The sequence below is a fragment of the Corvus kubaryi genome, unplaced genomic scaffold (assembly GCF_017639235.1).
Source record: "Corvus kubaryi isolate FWS band 111438036 unplaced genomic scaffold, C.kubaryi_AGA036_p1.0 62167, whole genome shotgun sequence".
In the NCBI taxonomy this organism is placed as follows: Eukaryota; Metazoa; Chordata; class Aves; order Passeriformes; family Corvidae; genus Corvus; species Corvus kubaryi.
Window position 1 is genome coordinate 24,117 of NW_024581444.1, and position 25,028 is coordinate 49,144.

Sequence of the window (25,028 nt, forward strand, 5' to 3'; positions counted from 1 at the left end):
CGCAGCGCTGTGCCTGGTAAAGCCGATTATGCACCGGCTTTACAGCTCTCCTTCTCCCCAACATCCCCTCCTGCCTCGCGCCGGTGCCTGGCACGGCCCGGGGGCACAGGGGGTCCCCTTGGCAGAGTGTGGAGGTCATCCCTATGGTAGGAGCAAACCTTCACTCAGGGGCTCACTCAGGTTCTGCACCCCCCCCCAGTCCATCTCATCCTGGGGAATGTCTGGTCCCCAAAACCCCAAGAGGAATCTCCGAGTCCTTACCCCACATTCCATCCCCCCTCTCTTGGGGGCTCCTTGCCTGGCTGGCTCAGTTCTTAGCAACCCACCCTTGGGTGAGCCAGGCTGTAAGGGGCCACCCTGCTTCCCCCCATCCATGGTGGGTGCTGAGCCCTAGCCCTGGCTGTGGGGCAGAGAGAGATCCCTGGGGGAGGTCCCTTTGCTGCTGGGGTGCAGCACAGCACCCCCAAATCCCCCTGGACAGCAATGACGACAGCACACAGAGTGGGAAGGGTTCAGCTGTATTTTGACTCTGGAAGAAAATATAGGCAGTAATACAGAAGCTTTGCAAGCATGGATACATACACGGCCTCCCCAAAACCCACTGGAGTGGGGGGCTTGTCCTGGCACCTGCTCCAGCCCCCCCCCCCCCCCTCCCCGCACTCGAGGCTGGGGGGGCTGTGGGCATTTCCCAATCGAGGCAAAAAGCCAAGATACCTGTCAACGGCTGGATGGACTCTTGCAAAGGGGGAAACTGCCCCTACCAGATCCCAAAATCCACCTCACTTGAACAAAAAGCCTTCCTAGGTGCTTTCCTGGCAAACCAGCTCTGACCTGGACTGAGCATTTCGCCTTATCCCTGGAACGGCTCCTGAGCTCTGGCCACCAGACATGAGCCCGAATAACCGCAGCCAAGATGAACTGGGGTGAACCCTGCTGGATGCAGTGGCTCCCAAAGAGGGGGCCTGGGGGGCCCCACTGGGGCTGAGCTTGTGGGACCCAGGTCCATCACCTCAGCTGTCAAATCCATCTGGTCCCCGAATGCAGCTCCCGTGGGTTTTCACTTCCCCATCTCCATCTCCAATCGATGCCGTGTGGGGTCCAAGGGGGTTCCCAGCCCGGCCCCCGCCTCAGCTAAGGCACAACTCGGCTGATTAAGAAAAAGGGAACCCAAAGGGCAAGAGGTGCCTGGGATGGGGAATGTGGGGAATACAGTACATAGAGCGCCGGGAGTGCAGGCGGGCAGGAGGCTGGGGAGGGGGCAATGGCCACGGAGAGACATGGGCATCGCCCGCGAGCTGCCAGGGGCCCCTGCGCCAGCACCGCCGGGAATCACGATTCAAAAAAAGAGAGAAAAAAGGAATTTTGGCTTCAGATCCCAAGAAAAAGGGTTGTAAAGGCACTGTGCTCCACTTGAGACAGGACAGCAGCCCCTGTGGCATGCAGCTCTGGTGGGGATGGCTGCACTTCTCCCTGTCCTATGTAAAAAGCTTTGGCAAAAAAGGTACAATCTAAGGAGCATTTCAACTATGAACTCCTCCTGCATGGCTGCTCCATAAACACAATTCTTTGCTGTCTTTGGCTGAAGTTCTAAAAAATATTTGAAGCTGAAAAGCTATTTTTTGGTTTGGTTTTTTTATATAGAAATAGATTTTTTCTTTACAAAAAAAATCAAAGCATCTTTTAGCACTTTTAATATATATATATATAAAATTCCTGCTATAGAAAACAAAAAAAACCAACCTTGGTTTTTGATATCTTGTTTTTCAAGGGAAAAAAAAAATTTCTCTTGCTTTGGGAAAAAAAAAACCTAGCTGGAGACGGGCAGGAACCACAGGAATGCGCCACGGAATTACATGATGCTGCAGTTCTGCACAGCCTGAGCCTAGGAGGGAGAAAGAAAAAAAAGAGAGTTAAGAAGACCTGAGTGTCACCATCAATTTGCTCTGACTGCAAAGTGTCCAGTGGGATCCTTTGGATGCCCACAGTGCCCTCCTCCATCCTGGCCCTTGGGGTGTGATAAAAAAATCCTCCAAAGCTGGGATGTCCATAACTCTAAAATTTGAGAATTAGGGGTATGTGATATATGAGGATTATAATATTGACTATCAATATAGAATATATTATATATTAATCCAATACACAGATATAAAATATATATTCATGCGCTGAAATATTCACATTACCAGCATGAACAACACTTAGCAGCAGTGGAATGAGTGATGTGGAGGATGGGGAATGCTCTGGGGTGCCAAGGGGACCAAGCATAAGATGGAATGGGGTGGGAAGCTGCTATGGCCAACATCCCTTTCCAATCCCTCTCAGAATCTCCCATCCCTTATAAAGGCCCGTGCCAGCCCAAAGAGGAAGAGGAAAAGCAGGGAGAAGGAGAGGTGGGACAGGATAGGACCCTTGCAGCACTGTTGGGAAAGGACAATGCCAGGACAGGGTGGAGACCCAGCAGCACCGGGACAGTGCCAGGGACTGGGAATGGCACTGACCTGCCTGCGGGGGCTGGAGTTCCCCAGGAGGTAGTTCCTGGACACCAGGCTGTCCCCGAGACCGATGCCAGAGTCGCCCATGCTGCGGTAGCTGCGGGTGACGGTCACGCTGGAGGAGGACGAGCCCGAGGACATGGTGTTGATGCCGGCATTCTGGGTGCCCGACTTGTCAGCCGGCTGACCACACGTGCCACAGACGACCGTGCGGGAGCGCAGGTTGTATTCACCAGGATCCCCAGAGCCACTGCAGCTACCCTAGACATGGGGGGGACAGACAAAACGACCTCAAGCCCCTGCCAGAGCATCCTCTGCCCTGAGCCCCTGCCCTGAGGATGGTGGCAGCAGTGGTGTGACCCAGGAGAGCTCTTCACTCTCCTTGAAGAGAGTCTGACTCACCTGTCCTCTCCATCACATGGTTTAAAAATAATAAAATAGAATCCTTATTATGTGTTTCTAATCCCAAGTGACTGGGGCCAGCACACTACCAGTGGGTGACCAGCCCTTCTGCCCTGGCCTTGCACCCTGAGCTCTCAGCACATGGGAGACACCTGAACTGTGCTCCTGAAAACATCGTCTTCCTCGCCACTTCGTGAGCTGGCAGCTTTCCCATGGGAAATTTGCTCTTGGAAAGGATTCAGCCTCCAGACGAATGGGCAGCACTGGCTGCAGGAGCTTGGCTCCTCTGTCCAGGGATAGTCAATATAGAAGAGAATCACAGAATCATGGAATGGTTTGCATTGGAATGGACTTGAAAGCTGATCTCATTTCAGCTTCCTGCCATGGGCAGGACACCTTCCACTATCCCAGGTTGCTCCAAGCCCCATCCAACCTGGCCTTGCACACTTCCAGGGATGGGGCAGCCACAGCTTTCCTGGGCACCCTGTGCCAGGGCCTCTCCACCCTCACAGGGAACAATTTCCTTCCAGTATCCCATCTAACTCTGCCCTCTAACTGTCAGTGGGAAGCCATCCCCCTTGTCCTGTCACTCCAGGCCCTTGTCCAAAGACCCTTTCCAGATGTCTTGGGGCCCCTTTAGGCCCTGGAAGGCACTCTAAGGTCTCCCAGGAGTCTTCTTTTCTCCAGGCTGCCCCTAACTCTCCCAGCCTGTCTCCAGAGCAGAGAGACTCCAGCACCAGACTCAGGGCACCTTCATGGCTGCTTCTGGACTTGCTCCAGCAATTCCATGTCCTTGTGCTGGGGGCCTGAGAACTGGACCCTGCACTGCAGGTGAGTCTCACAAGGGCAGAGTAGAGGGGGACAATCCACTAGCTCAACCTGCTGATACCAGTCTTGGCACAGCTCTTCAGATCCAGAGAACTCAAAGGGAAGTGCATGAGGGATGCCCCATTTTGCTCCTGCAGAGCTCTGGAAGTGGCATCCAGAAGATTTTTCATCATCACTGAGGCACGGCTTGGCCACGATGGCACCTCTCTGCAGGTGATTCCTGCGGGCATCTCGTGTGCAGGACACACACACCCCGCAGGATGGGCTGGTGGGGGATGCTGGGCTGCAGCCAGGGATGCTTCTTTGGGAGAAGTGGCTGCAGCTCTGCTCCTGGCATGCTGCCTGCTCTCTGCCCACTGCCTGCTCTCTGCCTGCTGCTCCTCCTGGTGCATGTTTCAGCTCCGTATGAGGAATGATGAGCTGAGAGGAAGGACAAAGCCACCTCTGGATTTGTTCCAGCACCCTCATGAAGCAGAGAGGACAGAGCAGCTGCTGACAAGAAGTGTTGTCCATCAACTTCCCACCATCCTATCCTCCAAGCAATGCTGGGTACCAGCTCAGCCTCCCTCTGACTCCTCTGGCCCTTTTCATGGCATGTCAGGGTTGCTTAGGGTTGGAGACAACTTCCAGCAAGGTCTTCAGAGCTTTTTTAGTGAACAGCAATCTCCTCCAGGTGCCAGAGGTCTCTTGGCTTCTCTCATGCAGCTGTTTCCACAGCAGCCTCCCGCTGCCTGCTCCTATGTGCCTGATCCTGTGTGATGCTGAGCTGCCTCCCACCCTGACTGCGACTGAACCTGCATCCCCTCGGACCCCTTGGGACCAGCAGCATGCCCAGCGCCCTACTCACATGGTGATGGCGGTGGTGGATGCTCATTTCATCATCGTCCTCATCCTCATCATCGTTGATGATCACAGTGCGGACCAGTTTCCGCATGGCCACCTCCTGCGGGGGACAGGAGGTGAGTTGGGAGGTTCAGTGCCTGCCACCCCCCCGGCCCACGCCCGAGCTGCCTCTGGCTCTCACCTCCCCATTGGAGTTGATGAGGGCGGTGCGCAGGCTGTCCCCGGAGCCCCAGCTGCTCTGGGCTTTCCACACCACATTGCTGGGAGGGCTGTGGGTTGCTCCAGCTCCCGAGGCCCAGATCTAGGGAGAAAAGCAGGAGAAAAGGGACTTCTCAGGTCTGCAGACTCCAGCCCAGGGACAGGGGTCTATCACCACAAAAAGTGACACACCAACCACTCCATGTCACCAGTGGCCTGGCAGGGTTTGGGATCTTGCCTGGATCCTCCACCAGGCAGTGACTCACCGTGACCACCTGGCCAGCCTTCAGGGTGAACTTTGGGGGGAAGCGGTAGGTAATGGGGGGATCATCCCCATTTTGCCGCTTGATTTGCCAATTCCCCATCGCCTGGTCCTGTGAGAGAGAGTAGAGACCCTCAGAACCCCGGTTCCTCTCCAACTTGTCCCATTCACCTCCTGCCCGTAGGGTGAAGCAGGGCTGAACCTCACCCCAGGGACTCTACGGATCTCCCCGAAGGCAAACTCACCTCGTTGGACTTGTTCCTGAGACGGACGAACTTGCCCTCCAAGTCCACCTCCTCCACGCCAACACGGCCGCTGGTCCGGGCATGGTGGGAGAAGCTGGTCCGGCTCTCACTGTCCTCCAGCTTCCGCTTCTTGGAGGAGCCTGGGGTGGACAGGTGGCTTCGGGATGCACCTTTGTGGGATGAAGGGCTGGGGGACAGCCTCAGCCTGGCAGGGGGAGAAGAGGAGATGAAGCCAGGGCGACACAAGGGCTGGGACCCACATAGCCCAGAGCTGGGCACAGCACCCTGTGCTCACCGCTCCTCCTCGCCCTCCAGCAGCTTGCGGTAGGCGTTGATCTCCATATCCAGAGCCAGCTTGATGTCCAGCAGCTCCTGGTACTCATCCAGCTGCTGCTGCATGCGTGCCCGCATCTCGGCCATCTCCCGCTCCTTGTCGGAGAGCAGGCGCCGGTTGGTCTCACGTTCCCTGGCCAGGATATCCTCCAAATCGTGCAGCTTCGCTTCCTTGGCAGCCAACTGCGGGGAGGGAAGGTGAGGGCGGCCACTCCACCCGGGGCCGTGCCCAGAAGGGGACCATCCCCAGGGCAGACATCCCAAGGAACCCTTTGGTCTCAACTCACCTGCTTCTGCAGCTGGCTGACTTCTGAGGAGAGGTTATCAATGCGGATGCGGGTCTGCTGCAGCTCCTCATGGGCAGCACCCACCATGTTGCTGTTCCTCTCAGCTGACTGCTTGGCATTCTCCAGCTGGGGGACAGGACAGGGATCAGCATCTCAGCACCCACAGCCCCCCTGTGCTCTGTGGGGCTGGAGGGAGAGGAGAGTGGCGTGGGGAGGCTGCTCACCTTCGCCCCGTAGGTTTTCTCCAGTTCCTCCTTGTAAAGCCTGATCTGGGCTTCATGCTGGCTGCGCAGCTCCTGCAGGGCCTCGGAGAGCTTGCTCTCGAACTCGCGCTGCCGCCCGTTGTCGATCTCCACCAGCCGGGTCTCGTGGCGCCGCTTGGTCTCCCGCAGCTCCTGGGGACAGGCCAGGGGACACTGTGTCACCTCAGGGAGGGGACACAACACATGCAGTGGGGGTTATCACAAGCGATCCCAGCCCCACTGCAGCACACCACAGCTCACCTCACTGTAAATGTTCTTCTGGAATTCAAGCTCTTCCTTCAGCGTCTGCAGCCGGTTCTCAGCATCCACGCGGCGCAGCATCTCATCCTGCAGCTGTTTCTTGGCTTCACCCAAGGCACTTTCCAGCTGGCAGGGAATTGAGAAGGACCATCACAGCGGGCTCTGGGCACTGCACCCGGCACGGCTGGGGACCCACCACCCACCTGCATCTACCCCACAGCCCCTGGCATGGCGAGGACCTGGCAGCCCCCAGGTAGGGGGGTATAAAAGGGACCCCTGGGTCAGCTGGAGACAGAGCTGCCACTGCTCACCTTGGCCACCTGTCCCCTCAGGTCCCGCACTTCAGTTTCCAGATTCCTCTTCTCACCCAGGGCCGTGGAGAGCGCAGCCTCCTTGGAATTAAGCAAAGCCTCCACGTCCTTAAGGCGTGCCTGGGCAGTAAGCAGATCCCCTTCCTTCTTGGCATTCCTGCAGGGCAAAGGACGGCACAGGTGAGTGGCATGGCAGGAAGAATCATAGTCATCGGGAAATGATGGAATTGCTTGGGTGCAAAGGGACCTTAAAGCACATCTCATTCCACCCCCTGCCATGGGCAGAGACATCTTCCACTATCCCGTGTTGCTCCAAGCCCTGTCCAACCTGGCCTTGGACACTTCCAGGGGCAGCACTCTGCAACCTGTGCCAGGGCCTCATCACCCTGACAGGGAAGAATTCCTTCCCAATATCCCATCTAACCCTGCCCTCTTGCAGTGGGAAGACATTCCCCTTTGTCCTGTCACTCCAGACCCTTGTCCAAAGTCCCTCTTGAAATTTTGGAGTCCCTTTAGGTAGTGGAAGGGACTCTTAAGGTTATGTCAAGCTTCTCATCCACCAACACCTCCAAGTTCTTCTCCTCAGGGCTGTTCTCAGAAAAGCCTGTGCACTGTACCCCAAGCACAAAGAGTGGCACACCGCCCCCAAAAGAGCTGCACCACTGTCCCTAACAACCACCCACCAAGGGGACCAGCATTTCCCAGCCACTTGGCACACCCAACCCTAGTTTGGATACTGGAAAGCAGGAAGGGCTGGGAATGACTGGGGGAGCAGGAGGAGCCTCAGGGTGCAGCTCCCATGGGCAATATGCACACCCACGGCATGGCTGCATCGCAAGAGACCAGTGCTGATGAGGCTGGGGCTGGAGTGGCACAGTGTGGCATGGTGGGACACAGTGCAGTGCACTGGGACATTGTGGAGCGCGTTGGGGTGTGGCACAATGTGGTACAGTGTGACATGGAGCAGCACTACGTGGTGTGGCAGAGCCCACCATGGCATGATAGAGTCAAACGTGGTGTAGTGTGGCTCAGCATGGCATGGCATTGTGTGACACGGGGCTGGATGGGGCAGCAGCAGCTGGGGAGGAGCTGAAACTGCCCCATAGCCAGTGTTGCCCACCTGAGGTGGGCAGGCAGAGGAGTCTGTGGCACCCTGCCAGTGCCAATAGTTCTGTGCCTCTCCTGGAGTGGACAGGGGGCACCAGGCGATGAGTGGGGTCTGGGGGCCGCGCTGGTGTGGCTGTGCCTCGCCATGAGCTCAGCTGTTGCTCAGTGGATGCAGAGCTGTGGTGCCTCAGCCCCCCAGTCCAACCTCTGGCATCACCATGCACACTCCTGCACCATCCCAGCCCCCACTGCTCCCCTCTCTCTTCCAGCCCTCTGACAGCAGGTCACAGCCATTCCTTACAGACCCACCGTGTGACCAGGGAATCTGATCTGACTGCACCACCAAAACACAGCCTGGAGCTATTTTGGTAGGTCCTATAAAAAGAAAAGAACCAACGGCCCCCAGCCGCCACCAAGCCCCGGGTGGGATTGTTACCCCACCTCCCTCAGAACGGGGTGTGGGGCTGGCGGAGGTGGAAGGCGCCCGAGGAGCAGCCGAGGAGCCCCAGGGCCGTGGGGGAGCACTGGCCGCACGCCTGGGGCAGGGAGGGCACGCCCGCACCGGGACACCACGGCTCACGAACACCAGGGAGCGGCTGCGGCACCGCCGGCACCCGGCCCATCCCAGGGCAGCATCCAGACCCACCAGCAACGGGACCCGGGACCAGCAGGGACGGCGGTCCCAGACTCGCAGATGTGGGATGTCAGAAGCTCCTAGATTGGCCAACAGCAGATTTTCCTGCATTTCTTTCCGTTTCCCGACCCGAGCCAGCATGGAGAAGTTATTCTGTTATTTTGCAGACTAAAGCAAAGGTTTCAGAATCCTAGGCTACTGTTTTTAAGTGCAAACCTTGCTTCAAATCCCAGGATATTCCATGTTAACTTGAGGAAGGACAGTTTAAGAAAGTAACAATTCCTACATGTACAGTGTTATAAATGGTATTGTGATGTTGGCTTTTCGCATGTTACATAATTGTTACGAATGTATTGTGGTGTTGGTTTTTTTATGTTCCTTAATGTTAGGAAAACCTTGCTTCAAATCCCAGGATATTCCATGTTAAAAGAGTAGGAATTCCACTTGAGAAAGGACAGTTAAAGAAAGTAACAATTCAACATGTACAGTAACGAAATTCAGAACCGCTTAAAGTGCTGCTGTCAGGAAAAGGAGAGCCCAAGAGCCTCTGGGAATCCAGGAACAGCTTGCAGACTTTTTCTTGGAAGTGTGTGAAGACCTATCTTCTGCCTTTCTTTCCATTTCTGAAAGCTCCTTTCCCAGCCCAGAACACTCTTTATTGTGGTGCAAAGGGCTCAGTATAACATACTGGATCTGTAATGAATTCTAGAATGTTTCTGTGGTTGGATTTTCTATTTTCATGTTTGGGACTCTCAGGTAAGAGGGTCTCAATGATATGCATAGAGTATGATTTCACAGCCCATAAATTCCATAAAATAGCCTCTTTTATGTCTAAATAGCATTTAAGCAGTCTAGAGAATTTGGACTTTAGCCCACAGTGGAATAACTGACCAAGAAATGCTGCTGGTCCCCCTTTTCCAGGGAACCACAGTCTCGCTTGCCAGAGCTGCTGCTGGAGCTCTGTGCTGGGTTCTTCCTGTTCAACCCACTCCTTTTGTGCCAGTGACTCATAGGACAAGAATGCCAACTGGGAGGGGATCCGAGGCTCCAAGGCTCACTGCAACCAGCGCTTGAGGCCGAGTTTTCCCATCTGGCCCTGGCTCATCCCCACAGCCAGCGTGGCCACCCCAGCACTCCTGATGGGGTCCAGTCCTGTCCTTCCTGATGGAGTGAACTGCCATGTGACTCCAGGAAGAGCTCATCCCTGGTGTTTTGCTGCTGCTCTTTGCTCGCCGTGTCAGCTGTGGAGGTTTGGCTACAGCTAGAGCACACTGGCTCTTCGGGATGGGGCTCTGGCAAGACCTGAATCGTATGACTCTTTCAAGGGACAGCAGTTCCATTGGTAAGTGACAAACGGAGGGAAAAATCCTGATGGTTACACTTGTGTCTGCAGCAGATTTGCCCTCTCCAGGGACCAGAGGGATCCAGGGCTCTGGGCATCAGCGCCTGGAAAGCCCCATAGTAAACCCCAGATGATTCAAGGACAAATCCTTTTTCCTTAGAAGCCTCCTGTGTTCAACTCTGGATTCCACCACGAGGAGCAGAGTCAGAAGCTCAGAGCTCTCCAGCCATGGGGCTGTTTGGGGTAGTTCTGCCAGAGGGAGAGGGGTGAGACAAATCCTCTTCTGTCCTCTGCTCCAGTGGTCTGCAGAACTCGGCTCCCTGGGACCCGAGCATCTCCCCCCATACTCCTTCCAAACACACCCTGACCCCGAACGTGGCAGCAGCCTCTGGATGAGGGATCAGCACACAGGCAAGCCCTCTCTGGCCCTGGGGACCCCCAGCCCACCGCTTCACACCAGCCCTGTTGATCCCCGCTCCAGCCCAGTCAAGCTTTGAGTTTTCCCTTCTCCTGCTCTCAGGTCCTGCTTTTATTCCCCGGAAGCCTCACAGGCTCCAGCTGGCGCTGGGCTAAAAATAAAAACTTCCATGGCAGCCGTGTCGCTCCCACTTCCCTGGAGAGGAGGACGAAGCCGGACCTTCCTCCTCCTCCTCCCCAGAGGCTTTCACTGGCCTCTCCATCCTGCCTGCTAGAGCCTACAAGATCCCAAATTCCCCAGTGAAAAGGGAAGCAGAGACTCATTCTGGAGGGCTGGGTGCCTCCAAATCCCACAGGATTTGATCCCCTGTGCTGGGAGAGCCATGAGTAAAAACAATCCAAGAGAAGAAAAAACAACAGAGGCATCAAATCCTCAAGAAACAAATGTCTCAAGAGAAAAGATGGAGGGAAAAGGGGCCTCAAGACGTTTTATTTTTAGCTTTTAAAAGCAGGAAGAAGGAAAAAAAAAAAAAGATTGAAAATTGCAGCTGAGCTGCCAGAAAATCCAAATGTTAATGGAAAGTTGGATCTGCTCTGGCTGTGCTCAGCACAGACAGACATGAGGCTGCGAAGTCGACGCGACGGATTCAGAGAGGGCTCAGGGACAGCCCCGCAGAGCAGCATCTGCTACTGCTTCCCCCCACTCTGCCCCAAAATCCCAGCCAGGAAACCTGGCAGGCCTGGGCTCTCCCTCTGGAAAAGTCAAGACAGGACAGAGTCATCAGAGCTCGTTGGAACAGCTCCAGGCATGAGCCCACCATGCTGCTGGAAAGATGCCAACCCTCTCCGAGATGCCAGAGCCCACTCAATGCATTTTTACGAAACACTCCTTGGTTTCCCTCTCCACTATTAACCCCGTAAGTGTTCCTGAAGCTTGGGCAGCACTGGGCTTTATACACTGGAAGAGGACCAATGAGTGGGATAGAGCTGGTGGAGGCGCAGGCATTCCCCTCCTTCCCTGCCTCCAAATCGCAGCTGCCCCAGCTTGGAGAAGGTGCCAACTCAGGGAACTCGCTGGCTCCTGCCCCACCCATAAATCTTTATGGACATTGCAAATTCCCCAGGACTGCCGGTCTCAGTCCCACCTGGCTGCCAGGGGCCACTCCCAGCTCCCGGCCACGCAGGCTGAGAACGCTATCCCAGAAAAGGCTTTGACATGTTTACAGCTTGGGAACCTGAGGCAGGAGTGGCAGTGTGTGCCCATGGAAGTCTCTGATTGCTGGGAGGACCCAGAAAACCTGCTTTGCCCCACCTTGGGCAGGCTGCTCTCTGTGGCACTGCCCCCAGTGCCAGGGATCTGTCCCAGGACTACCACATGTATCCCAGGGATCACTCCCCCATCCCAGGGATCACTGCCCCGTTGCAGGGATTGTTCCCCAATCCCAGGGACTGTTTCCCCATCAAGGATTGTTCCCCCATCCCAGGGACCAGGGCCCCACGGGACAAGCAGCAGAGACAGCATGAGGAGAGGCGGACCTGGAAAACCTCTGCAGTGGGGCAATGGGAATGTGGCAAAGCAGCTTCTCCCAGCTTCTGACTCATCTGTGCCGCAGTGCCTCTGCCAAATCACCAGGATAAACATGGGCCGGTCTCCTAGCAGGGGAGCTGGAAATAGCCAGCATGATGTATAGTGAGGACAACATCTGCACGGAGCCGGCATCCTGTCGGGCACCAGAGCCCTGCCAAAGGCAGCTGGGGATGCCAGCACCAGCTGGGCTCACGGATGCATGGCAACAGCTTCCACCCTCTGGCATCAGTGGTGCCAAAGACCCCTCCTGGTGCCAGGGTCAGTGCCGGCCCCGCCGCAAGCTCCTGACACGCTCTTGACATGCTCATCCATGGGGCTGAGGGGCTTGTCCAGCTCCACGTGGCCCCAGTGGAGCAAAAACAGCTCACTGGCATCTCCCAAGAGCTGGGCTTCCCCTCCTGGAATTGGGATCTGGCCTTTCCTTGCACCTTTAAAATGAACCAAAACTGCTGCTTCGTTGGGAGCCAGGAAAAAGCCTTTCATGGGGAGGTAAACGGACCCCCAGTCTAGGATTCCCCAAACCCAAGATGTTCCTGTCCCTCCACAACTCCCCTCACCAGGAACACTGCTGGGAGTGTTCAAGTGTGATGGAACCTGACCATACCAATACCTCCAGCCACACACACCCCTCTGAAGGTTTGAAGGAGCTTTTTTCCTTCTCCTGGATGCACCAGAGCAAAGACCTGTCACCCTTCAGCCTCCCCTCTCACCACAGGAGAAGCACTTCAGCTTCAGCAGCATCACAACCAACTGATGCAGGTGGCTGCAGCATGGACCAACAGCCAGCCACGTGCTGCTTAAGAGCTCAAAGCACATTTCTGAGAATAGATAGTGTATTAATTGTTTAGAATTAACAATGTTGCAGCTTGGTGCTGTCTGGGGAGCCCCAGAGTTGCTCACTCCCTGTCCGGGCTGTCACGCCAGCTGGTGACTCATCCCAGCCTCCACCAGCAGCTCGGAATGGAAATCCCAAGTCACCAACTGACGCTGCTGTTTGGGCTGAGTCCCCCATAGTAACAGGACTGTCCATGGTTTTGGAGGGTGGATGGCATTACCAGAGGGGTTTTGGAGCTGGAAAAGGAGGTTTTGCCCTTTTGCCACGTGGGACTCATCGGGGGGAATGGGAAAGACTTGGTTTTCCACAGCCCACGTGTTTTTGGGGGAGGTTTGTATCAGGCATAAATCTGTGTGTCTGCACAGACAAAGGGCAGGATTTATCCTCCATGGACAAGTGTCCCAGCTTGGAGCATGTATCACAACACTCCAGCAGGTCTGACAGTGCCTGGCTGCCTGTGAGACCCCCTGCCAACCTGTGGAACCCCATTTGCTGCCTGTAGGACCCCCTCGTCACCCCGAAACCCCTTTTCCCAGCTGCCTGTAGCTTTTCCAGGGTGCAGCAAGCCCCAGGAGACTGATGCAAAGAGGACGAAAAGTACAAGGAGGATCAACCACTGGAGACCCCCGAGCTGGGAGCACACAGAGCCCAGCACTGCTTGTGGCTGAGCAAAATGAGGGCAGGATTTCCCTGTGGGGAATGTCCACCACCAAACCCTGGGCTACCTGGAACAAGCCTCCAGACTGGGGTGACATGCAAAGTGCTACCAGTTGAAACTTGATTGAGCAAACCTGGCCCAGTCCCACATCTGTCACCAGAACTGCTCCTGGAGAGCTTGAGAATTGTCTGCATGGCACTGGGAAAACCTGGCCAGTGTCTGTGCAGGTCCTGAGGGGATGGGCTGAGCCCAGGGTTTCCAGAGGGAGGCCAGTTCCTTGCTTGAAAAAACTGCATTGTCCACTGAAAAAGGTCACCAAACACTTGAACAGGCTGCTCGGGGCAGTGGTGGAGTTGCCCTCCCTGGAGAGATTTAACAGACACGTGGCATTTGGGGACATGGCTTAGGGGTGGCCTTGGCAGGGCTGGGAGAACTTGATGATCTTGGAGGGCTTTTCCAACTGAAACTATGATCTGATTCTATCTCTTTATAAATCCTAAAATCTGAGCTGTTTAGAACACCACAATCAAACACTGGTCAACCCCACTCGCAGCCCAGGCTTGGCACAACCCAAACCCATCCATTTTGAACATGCCAGCCTGCCTTTTCCTAGCTTCCCATGGAATCTTGAATTGGGTTACCTAAAAGATACTTGATGGTCTGGAATTGAACCATACTAAATATAGATCAAAGCAATAACACCCTTTATCAAGGAAAAGAAACTTGCTAAAAAAAGCTTGGAATTGTGCTGGAAAGAGAATTCTTTTAGACACAACTCAAATATGTCAATACACCACCTTCCACACTGCTCAATTCCACCTTCTGAGGACAAGGTTTCGGTAGGAGAAACACGAGAAAAATACTTTGAGATCATGGAATATCCTGAGTTGGAAGGGACCCACAAGGATCATTGATTCCAACTCCTGCACAGGACAGCCCCAAAAATCCCACCACGTGCTTGAGGGTGGTGCCAGCTTGTTTTCAAACCCAGAATTTGCTAACAGTTTGCAAAGTTGTCTATTGCTGAATAAAGCCAAAGCCTTTGGGAAGAGGAGGGAAGAAGGAAATTCCAAGTCTTCATGGCACTACTCTGAACACTCACCATGGTAACAAGTGAGTTTTGTATCATTATTATAGTTAAATTATATGTAATGACAAATTAACAATTAAGTTTTGGACTGGATGAAATTTAAGGCGTTTTGCCCAGCCTTGACTATCTCACTCCGACACAGCAAAAGCCAGTTTTTTAATAACTGGGCTAAAACTTAATGGGAAACTTGTGGGTTTGGTTGGTTTTTTTTCTACCTAGAACAGCTCCGAGTGTTGCCCCTCCATGGAAACCCCAGAACATTCCATTCACTTCAATACATCCTTCTCCGGATGAACGAGAAATGCTAAGCCCATAAACCACTATCTCGAAGGATAAAGACAAAGCAGAGATTCCCGGTGTTTCCCTGGGAGATTGGGCATGGCAGGAGCCTTACAAATGGAGTTAAAAACAGGGAGCTGAGTCACTTGTATTAGTCATATCTTCAGGACCAGGAGCACTGGCGGAAAACGGCCATAAGCTTGTGTTTTGCTAGGAGCTGGCAACACAGCCAGGATGTGGAGCAGTGGAGAAGGAGCAGGGATGCAATCCCAGCCCCAGAAGCAAGGAAACATGCTGCCAACGCTGCAGATGTGGCTGCAGCTCCCCTTTCCTCTGCTCACATGTGCAGTTCCTGAGCACAAAGGGGTGATGGGAAGGGATGAGGATGTCGCTCTGTACCTGCTGCATCCTGATCCACAATGGAAACCAGGTCCCTGTGCAAGGCGGGACAAGGCAGAAAGGAGCCAAGACTGACAAAACAGGGCAGGAGTTCAAGGCCTCCTTTTTCTCTTCAGAAGCAGCAGCAGCTCACCCTGTTTTTCATAAATTGGGCACGCAAAGCTTCCGGCCAGCAACATTTGCTTAAGAAACAAAGCGAGGGATTGTTGGATCCAGATGCCACACGTATTCCTGGGAACAAAAGGGTTTGCTCTCCCGGCTCCAGCAGCGCAGATAAAGGCAGACGAGGTGTTTACACTGCACAAGGTCTGTTTGCGTGTGGCGGTGGCAGCGAGGCCGGCAAGGGCTGCGCTGGGGCTGCCTGTTTGCGCGCTCCGACCGCCGATGTTGAGTCACTGCCGGCACCGGGAGCTCCAGCTGCTGTTGGAGTGGCTGCAGGGATGGGTACAGATAGGATGCCACTGGGAAAATGCAGCTCAGTGTAGGGATGAGCAGCAACCAAGGTGAATGCCTATGTTTTGCTGTGCTGTGCCACGTGCAGAGCTGCCAGCACACCTCTGCCCACTTTCCCTGCCAGCCTGCACTGTGCCAGGATGGAGCCCAGACCTGCTTGGCACGTGGGCAGGAAATAAGCACTTCCCCAGAGCGAGGACTGCGGTTGTGGCATCCCTAGAAAGCACAATTTAGCCCCAATTGCTGCCTGCACAGAACAGCCTGTGAACAGGACCACCTTGAGACGCTCCAGCCTCCCCACCACCTCCCTTCCGCTCAGCCTCACGTCCCTGCAACACACTCACCACCAGGAAAACCCAGTCCAGTGGCTTTTTGCTCTGGAACTGCAGAGCTGAGGCTGGGTTGCACAAAGCAGCATCTCTGCCCTGAAACAGGGGCCTGGCAGCCACCCAAACAGCAAAGCACGATGCCCAGGGGGGAGGCTGCTCTCCTCAGTGCTCCCCTTCTCCCCTGAAGCCCCCGGCATGGAAGCTCAACTTAGAAAACACCCCCAGTTTGTCCCAGTGTAGCCTGGTGCCCCGCGGGGAGCATCCTTGCGCCCCACAGATGCTGCTGGGGAGTGGGTTATCGGCTGTCACGCCAGGAAGGAAGGGGCAGAGCGTGACTGCCGGACCGGCGGGGCCCCCCCCGAAGCGCGGCCCCGCGGTGCCGCACCCTGCTCCAGCCCAGAGACACACGGCTGAGCGTGACTCATCTCCCCGCTCTGCCAGGGCCCATCCAGAGCCCTGCCACAGCCACGGCGAGCCCACCGCACTGCAAGGAGAGGGGGACACGCGGCTCTTCGCAGTGGGGCAACTGGCCACCCCTCAGTGCCCGTGGGAGCTGGGGCCACGTTTTCTTTGGGCTCCCACCCCTTTGAAGCCCACATTACACATCCACACCCAGAGCTTGGACATTTGTTTGGGCTCATGTGACTCATGTGGGGTTTTAGGGAGAAAAACTGTGTCCTGAAGCTGTTAATGAATAAAAACCTCAACAAACTGGAACTTCTGAGCTCCAGCTGAGCAGCATGGAAATGCCAAGCTCTGTCCGACCAGGATGGCAGCACTGGACTGGATGGCAGGAGGACACGGGTGTGGAAAGCAGTAGCCAGAGCAAGTGGCTGGAGATGGCTTTTGTGCAAGAGGGAGGAGAGACGTCTGCTATCAGAACCTTGCTCCTACAGAGGTGCTTCTGAGCCACTCACAGCCCCGACACAAAAATTCAACAGCTTCAGGAGAGCCCATGTTTGCTCCTACCCTGGCTCCGCCACCTCTCCACAGGGATACGGCGCCAACGCCTGCAATGGTGCAACCCCATAATTAAGGAAGGTATAGTAGAGGCAGGGCAGCACCCACCCTGCACCCTGTGTGCTGGGGAACTTTGTCCCTGCTGCTGTTGCAATTCCTAGCTCTACTAACCGTGGAAGGCAGAAATAGGGCATTGGCTGCAGCTTGGAGGACACCCCAAGCCAAGGGCACCTTCACCTTCCTTGGAAAAAGGTAATTGGTTTATGGTAGAGAACGTGAAATGTTCGGCCTCACCAGGAACGGAGGTGCCCCACCCCAGCTGGGTTTTGTGGTATCTCTGTGGGCTGAGTTCAATGCACTTCTTTAACCAACTTCCACACCCTTTGGCTTTCCCCAGCACCCACACCCCTGGATCCCACCGTGTTTCATGGACACGCTGTGGCATCCTTCACATACAGGAACAAGGAAAAATGTGTGTATTTTATTATACTCTTATCAAGGACGTGGAGTGACAGGGCAAAGCAGAATGGCTTTAAAGTGAGAGGGCAGATTTAGACAAGGTATTAGGAAGAAACTCTTCCCTGTGAGGGTGGTGAGGCCCTGGCATAGCTTGCTCAGAGAAGCTGTGGCTGCCCTATCCCTGGAAGGATAGGGCTTCTCCTGGGTGGCCGAGAGCCTGGCTGTCACACAGATGTCTCTGCAGTCAGGGCTGCAGCTGCCACTGCACCAGGTGGGGCTGGGGGGCTACGCCAGCACCCACAGTTGTTCAGCTTCACACTGGGGATATTCAACCCTGGGCAGGGAGGGGAAGGGAGCAGAGGCAGGTGGGCACCCAGCCCCGACATCACGCTGTCTGATGGCAGCTGTTGACAGAGACAGGTTTTACATGGCACCAGCCTCAGCTGTTTGGGAACATGCTGAGCTGGTCACAAAGGAACAGGCTCAGCAAACAGCCTCACAAAGAGCAGGATGGCGAAACAGGTAATGCAGCCAGTGATGGGACAGTGGAAGGTGATTCCCAGCTCATCCTGAACCCACTGAGCTGACACTTCCTGGGGAATCCTCCATGCCAGGCCTAATTTTGGCCAGGACTAGAGGAAGAACTCTGGTGAGTTCTTTCCTGGTTGCCAGCAGCATGAAAGGAAACTGCACCTCCCAAAGGGCACAAATTCAGCAGAACATGGAGCTGGCAGCTACCCCACATGTCCCACCCTGGCTGTGCCACCCTCTCTGTCTGCATCCCTGAGCACTACACTGAGAACAACTCCCCGTCCTCTGGGCTCCAGAGTTTGAGTGTTGATGGGATTCAGACAAGTGAAGTGACACGTGCAAGGCTGAAAAACACTTGTGGCAGCATGTGGGACCGGGGCAGGCTGGGACGGGCTGTCAGGGATGGATCCCTTCCCACACCAAACGCAGCCCTGATTCTCTTTGCAATCACTTCTCCTTAATCCTCAGCTCCAAGGATAAGGTCCTTAATTTAACCAGAGTGTATCCTATCATCATAAATATATATAAGGCAACAGGATTTCCTCTCACTCCCCTCATCCCTGGGAAAAGTGAGGGGATGAGCTGTGGCTGGAAGACAATGGCAAACACAGCAATGGGAGAAAACACACCAAAAGTGCTGGAGCATGTTTCTCTGCCACAATTTTTCTTGGAAAAAGAGGGGCTGGATGTTTGCACAGGCGAGAATTCCTCTCCACTGGGAACAGCTAATGAAAACCTTCACCTTGAAGAAACGTTTTGCCACGGAGCCCTCCAGCCCCGCAGTGTGCCAGGGGGGGCCGGCATGCCCAGCCAGCCCGAGCTGCTGGCTGCAGATGTCAAGGGACAACCAATGTGTCTGCAGGGCTGGAGAGTCAGGCTGGCGTGTTTAAGAGGGTCCCAGTGGGCCACGAGGGTCTGGACCAGCCCAGCTCTGTGTTGCCGACTCCCCCAAAGTATCCTCAGCTGCACAAGCTGCTCTTTGTTCGCTCCGAAAGGGCAAAGCCTCCTCCCACCCAAAGCATTCCCTCCCTGGCAGGGATTTCATGAGGCAGACGGGGGAGCAGCCCAGGAGCCCAAAGTTTCACCCCACGCAAAATGTTCCAGCACAAGCTCATCACAGCTGAAGGAAGTGCCCGGCCTCCCAGCAGCACTGAGCCTTAATTCTTTTTCCTCCCTTTTTTTCAACTAAACAGGTTTTGTTTTACCTGCTCCTGCCTGGAGGGTCATCGCTGAACAAAGCATGGGGTAAAACCCCCCTGGACTGGGGAAGGGTTGGGTTCACCTCCTGGCACCCCAATGCTGCCTCTCTTGCTCTGCCCTTGGATGAGCTTCCTCCCTCCACAACAACGTTTGGGAAATAAGAGATTTGTCCTCATTAGGGTCAGGGATGAGATCTGGGCCCCAGGAGGAAGAGGCCCTGCCAAGGCACTGGCTTAATCAGGTTAGGGGCTGCAATTCAGGAAGGCATCGCTCATCAGCTTTGGTACTAACAAGGGCTGGTTCCTGCCTTGGAGAAGGGAGGTGACCACCACATGGCCATTGCATGGCCGCTCCTCACCCATGCAGTGGGCACTGAATTCCTCAGGGGGCCTCTCCTAGGATTGAAGGCGCCCAAGAGCTGTATTCTACATCCCTGCACCACCACACTGGGGCTTGCACTGACAAACGTCTCCCACTTGCGGGATGGGATGAATTCTCATGGAACAAGGCAAAGGCTGTGGCTCCTGTTCACCCTGTGAGTCAGAAGCCAGCTTAAGGAGAGGGGGCAATGGGCCAAGCACAGAGCATCTCTCCAACCTCTGGTGCCATGCTGGAATCCAGGTGTCCTCCAAGGAGGGACAGAAGCCTGAGGACACCGGGGACAGGGGCATTTCAGACTAGTTCTATCTCTACCCATGGCCTGGGAGGGGATGATGCCAGTGTTGCCAGCACCCCTGAGTCACCAGCCACCCTCACCGCACCCTCTGCTTTGCCTGAAGCGTGGCTACGGCATAGCCAGAGGCCATCCAGAGCTGGGGACACATGTGGCACCGGGACAGGCAGAATTGCCCAGAGGGGTCCCTTGTCCCAGGGCACAACCAGTATCAGGCTGCACAGGGCTGAGGGTCCCCGTGCAAAGAGCCAGGTGAGCACTTTGGGAAACCCCTCCTGGATCACCACTGGAAGCAGCCAAACAGGCAGTGGGAAGAGCCCACTGGGAACTTCCCCAAAAGGAAGAGCAGTTGGCCAGGGACAGAGGGGTAGCAGGAGAGAGAGGGCAGGCAGCTCAGCTCTGCTCAGACCCTCCTCCACCCATGCAGCTCTTGCACTCGTGCGTCAGTACTGGTTTGACTGGTCTCTTGTTTGCACACCCTGTCCCCCTCCAGTCAGCACTTCTTTCCCCTCCCCAGACAGAGCATCCAGCAGCCAGGACTGTGTCCATCCAGACATGTCATGCCCTGGCTTCCTGGCCCCCCACCCTCCCTCTGTGCTGCTAAGACAACCCTTGCATCGGGCAGTGGCAATGCTGTGGGTGCTGATAAACGCAGCCCTGGGCGCCTGCCCTGCGGGAGATACCCGGTGCTTCCCCAGGGCTGACGGGCACAGCGATGGGTGCAGAGGGCTGCCAGTTACTTTTTAGCCAAAGTGTCCCTGTGTCAAGGACAGTGAAGTGGCCCCAGACCAAGTGGTGACCCAAGGGCTCAGGGTAGGTGGGGAGAGTCGGCAGAACAGGCCTATCCCTGCCCACCTGGATGGCAGGCAGCAGAACAAGGTCTGAACAGGTCCTTCCTGATCCTGCCAACAGTTCTGACCCCTCCACAGGGTTGGGCTCGTGGCTGCCCCATTCCCTCATGCCCCAAAGATTCGGGACACCCCAGTCAAACTGAACCCAAAGAGCAGCATCGCAGCTCAGACACCAATTGCGCTCCTCTCTCAGCAGCCCTGCCTCATCAAGCAGGTCCCCAGGGACACAAGATGAGCTGCAGCCTCCTTGCAAAGGTTTTGGGGGTTGGAGAGCAGCCCTCATACCACACCCTAGGAAGACGGGACACGCTAGAGGCAGGAATGAACAACACTGGCTTCCCCCGCGTCTCCGCGCTTCCATCTCATCGACCGTGACTCAGAGGTGACTAAACACAGAAACAGCCCTGTCCCCTAGAGCCCCGCGCACCAACTGCTCTCCAAAACCCACTGAAACCCATCTCTCAACCACAAGCTACTCTTCGGGAACCCCCGCGAGTCACAGCACTTTTTCAGGGGATTTGTCAGAGCCCGGGAACAAGCACAGAAGCTCCAGGAGCGCAGCCCATAGCAGGGAAAAATTCCACATCCGTTTTCCACACGGCCGGCTCCACAGCGCAGCCAGCTCCCAGCTCCCCTCCAGCCACGGCTGCGGGCCGGGCATTTTTTCCAGCCCTTGAAAGATCGCGGCCAAGATAGTTCTGGGTTTGCATAACGCAGAAAAAGCCTTTAGACAGCTCAGCTCCTCCTCTCACCAGCATCTGGATCCTTGGGATCCGGGAGCAGGGATCTGGCGAGCCGCAAACCGCCTTATCTGAGGACGGAGCTGCAGCACGGGAAATAGCTAAATATAACCCCACATGGCTTTCGGAGACAGCTGAAACAGGCAGCACACTCCCTCCCTCCCTTCCTCCCTCCCTCCCAGGTAGAGTATTTATGGCATCTACCACGGAAGTTAATTTTAGCCTCTTTTGGTACAGGCTCAAAATGAGGCGTCCAGAATAAGAGGCAAAAGATCAAATGGAAGAAGAAGGGGTTGTCCCGCCACTGCCCAGCCCGGATCCGGCTGCGAGCCAAAGTTGATGACGGAAAGGGATCCGCTCGCTCCTTCCGTGGAACGGGATTTGGGGAACTGAGTGCCATAGGGACACGTCCTGACGCTGCACGGGCTGGCAGAGCCCGGGGGAAGCCCAGTGCCAGCCCCTGCTTGGCCAGCAGTGACATTGGCCAGGGAGCCCCGTGTCCTCAGGGGACCTGTGCTGGCAACCGGTGACAGCCCTGAGGAGGGCAGAGGTACCCAGAGGCAGCAGGGAGGGGTCCACGAGGGGGGGCATTTCTGATGGCAGGGAGGGAAAGAAATGAACCCGATGGGAAGCGGCTGGAGGGATTCGTGCCTCAATGCGGACTGGGAGCACGTCACCCAGTGACAGCTGGTGGGAGGGAGGCATGGGTGCTGCCCACACACTGCTTCCCCCAAAGCCAGGGACCCCACAGAGTAGGAGCAGCTTGGCACAGGGAGAGTTAAGGCAAACAAAACCTGGAGCAGGTTCTTTAATCGGTGCCAAAGACAGCAAAGAAAAATAGGACGAGCAAGCGAAATCTGTAGGCAGGACAGAGCCAGCTGGCTGGCACCGCTTCCCGGGCTGTGCCGGAGCGTGTTTAGGAATAGCTCCAGCATGACGAAGGCAGAGGGGCCGCCAGCCTGGCGCTTGTGCCCCGCATAACACAGACCCTCCGGGGGCCCAGGGCATGTCTGCTCAGCCCCAGCCCCAAGCGTCCCCAGCTCTGCTCCCAAATCCCCTCTCCAAGGGCATCCCGGCCAAAGATGGCGCTTGGAGGGAGAGGGGGAATGACGAGAGAGCTTCTCTCCTCTCTCGGTGCCTACCACAGACACTCCTCCCCGGCTAGGCCACGGATTTTTCCTCTCCCTGCCTCCTCCAGGTCGCTCCTTGTTCCCTTCCCGGCTCCCTGCCAAGCATGACGACAGCACCCGTCCCACTGCAGTCCCCCCCCATCCCCAGGGCACTCACCGGGCTTTCAGCTCCTTGTGCTCCTCCCGGACTTTACTGAGCTCTAGCTGCAGCCGGGCTCTCTCTTTGGCCACTGAATCCAAGGTCTTGCGGGCATCTGCCAGCTCCGACTCGTAGGCAGCCTTGATGCCCGAGACCTCACGGCTCACCACCTCCTCGGACTCTGTGATGCGGAGCCGCAGGCCGGCGTTCTCCAGCTCCAGCGAGCGCACCTTGTCGATGTAGACGGCCAAGCGGTCATTGAGCTCCTGCAGGTCCTCCTTCTCCTGCAGGCGGGTGATGCGTGTGGGGGACAAGGGGGTCCCCGAAGCCCCGCTGCGGGTGCTCCTTTTCTGGGAAGGCGTCGCCATGGGGTCCGGCGTCGAGGCGAAGGACACGGCACAGGTCACGGCGCGATGTCCCACGCCACCCGCCCAGCTGTCGCGGCAGCTCCTGGTGTCTGAGTGCCTTGCTTATATCCCAGCTGGGCTGTTCACTGGGAGGAGGAGCTGTGAGGCGGCAGCGGGTGGAGTTATCCAAAACCTGGGTGGAGACAACTCGCATCAGGCTCAGCCCTTCCTTAGGAAAGGCTGGGAAAGCATCCCTGGGTAAAGAGGCCTTGAGAGGGTGTCTCTGGGGGCACAGTCCGGGATAACCCCCTTCCACACTCTTTTCTAGGGCGATTCCCCCGGCAGAGGCTGGATTTCAGACTGGGGGGACTTGGCCAAGGTAAAGTGCATCCTGAGAGGGGCTGCAGTAAGGGGGTGCAGCCAGGCACCCCCAGGGCCCTTGGGCTGAGCACCTCCAGGACATCGCTGTCCCACAGGACAGGGCAGGCAGCATCCTAGCAGCTGACCCCAGGGTGTGGGGGGTCCTGGCACACCCTGAATGCAGGAGCCACAGGCTGCACAGGACTCTGGGATCCAGGGACCCAAATACAGTCCCACGTCACCCAAAACACCCTGGTCTGGGTTTCCCTGAATCCTGAGGAATCCCAAACACAGAGCTCTGGGGCACCAAAGAATATCCCCACCCACCTACCCACTTTCCTGCACTGGTTTTGCTCAGTTCTCTCAGCACTGGTTGTCTCCATTTCCCAGCTCTCCTCAGTGCCAGCTGTGCCAGTTTGTAACTTCCCAAACTCTGAGCACCAGTTGAGCCCCCAGCCCGATTCCCTGCACTGTTTCCTGTTCTCCTGCCTCCTACTTCCAGCCCCTCCCAGACCCACTCAACCACCCTTCCAGTACCGCTGGTTCCCAGCAGGGGTGATTCCCAGTCCTCCCAGCGGGTACGGACTGCTCTGCCTCTCTCGAAGGGCTGCCAAGACTCGGGCACCTCGTGATTTCCAGATCTGCCAAATGCTTCCAGGAACTCCCAGTGCTACCACAGAGAGGGTGTCCCCTCCTTGGACTTCATCCCCCTCCCTGCATTGTGCTGTGGAGCCAAACCCTCCCGCGTGTGAGAAATGGGAATAAAATGTCAACGGGAATGGAAAAGCAACCCTTTTACACCCTAGAACTGAGGGGTGGGCGGGGGTCCCGGGGGCTCCAGCTTCCTCCTTGTGAGCTCCTGCTTAGAAAGTTGAGCTCTGCGGCAAGGAAAGCTGGAAAGGCAGCTGCACCTCGCAGCTGGGGACACTGGTGAGAGCCGGAGCACCCTAAAGCACAACCTCCCCCAACCATCCCCTGAGAACAGAGGGGTCCAAGGTCAAGGGCACAGCCAACCCGAGCCACGGCCGCCCGGCTCCTCCTGTCCGTGCTGCAATCCAAGCTCAATTTGCTTCTGAGCTCAGGGAGCGCAGCACAGCCCCAGGCAGGCTGAGAATGACTCACACAGCAACGGAGCAACACACGCAAACACGCAGAGCACACACAGGACACACGTGTGTCTGCTCGCCCTCTCCGTCAATGATTAACCCGCTGGCAGCCGCTCAGTCCCGCCTGCCGGTGCACGGTAGCGGGGTAGGGAAGAGACCCCGACCACAATCCAGGGTCAAACTTTCAAAAAGCAACAGCTCAGTGCCGGGAATCTGCCCCAGCGCCACGTCAGAGAGGCGAGGGGAAAGGGGGGGAAAGGGGGGGATGAGGGGGGTGTCAGCTGGGCACAGCCCTCCTGGCACTGCCACGCAGAGGGGTTGGGGTTCCCCCTCCTCCCCCGTCGCCACATCCCCTTCCCCAGCCTGGCTCGCAGGGGAGCCCCCTGCATGGAGAAGCCCCCATCAGTGCTGTAGGCAGGGGTTACTGTGTCACCACCCACCCAGCACCGGTCTCCCTGCGTCTCCAGGGGGAATCTGTTCTCCTTCACCCCACTCCTTTGTTCAGCCCCACGCAAATTCCTCCTTTCCTGCCTCCTTGCCTGTCCCGGGCTGTCATTCCTTCCCCACACCTTTCCTTTGTCCTCCCATGCGCACAGCCCGTTCCCTGGTGGGGGGAACGCCGCAGCTCTGGGAACCCCCATGCGTGTCACACGGCAAGGCAGGCGAGAGCATGCAGGACGCTGTGGCCCGGCCATGA

General features: G+C 56.3%; 1 protein-coding gene across 1 annotated transcript; it reads right to left on the minus strand.

The window, feature by feature from the left end:
* Positions 1-499: 499 nt before the first annotated feature.
* On the minus strand, positions 500-22,992 carry LOC121672448 (lamin-A-like). The gene is made up of 12 exons (XM_042045091.1): positions 22,537-22,992; positions 6,705-6,861; positions 6,394-6,519; positions 6,115-6,285; positions 5,891-6,016; positions 5,566-5,786; positions 5,271-5,475; positions 5,030-5,137; positions 4,747-4,866; positions 4,570-4,665; positions 2,499-2,753; positions 500-1,882 (listed from the first exon to the last, which is right to left on the minus strand). Exons 1-12 carry the CDS (start codon positions 22,884-22,886, stop codon positions 1,850-1,852), a joined length of 1,968 nt encoding a protein of 655 aa, XP_041901025.1. The 5' UTR covers positions 22,887-22,992; the 3' UTR covers positions 500-1,849.
* Between the last annotated feature and the right edge of the window lie 2,036 nt (positions 22,993-25,028).

Bases quoted from the DNA above. Each gene is read 5' to 3' on its own strand.
- LOC121672448 (XM_042045091.1), bottom strand. From the start codon at position 22,886: ATGGCGACGCCTTCCCAGAAAAGGAGCACCCGCAGCGGGGCTTCGGGG. The intron at 6,286-6,393 runs GTGAGCTGTGGT...GCCTGTCCCCAG, and splicing joins AGAAGAACATTTACAGTGAG to GAGCTGCGGGAGACCAAGCG. The intron at 1,883-2,498 runs GTCAGTGCCATT...TCTCCCTCCTAG, and splicing joins ACTCCAGCCCCCGCAGGCAG to GCTCAGGCTGTGCAGAACTG.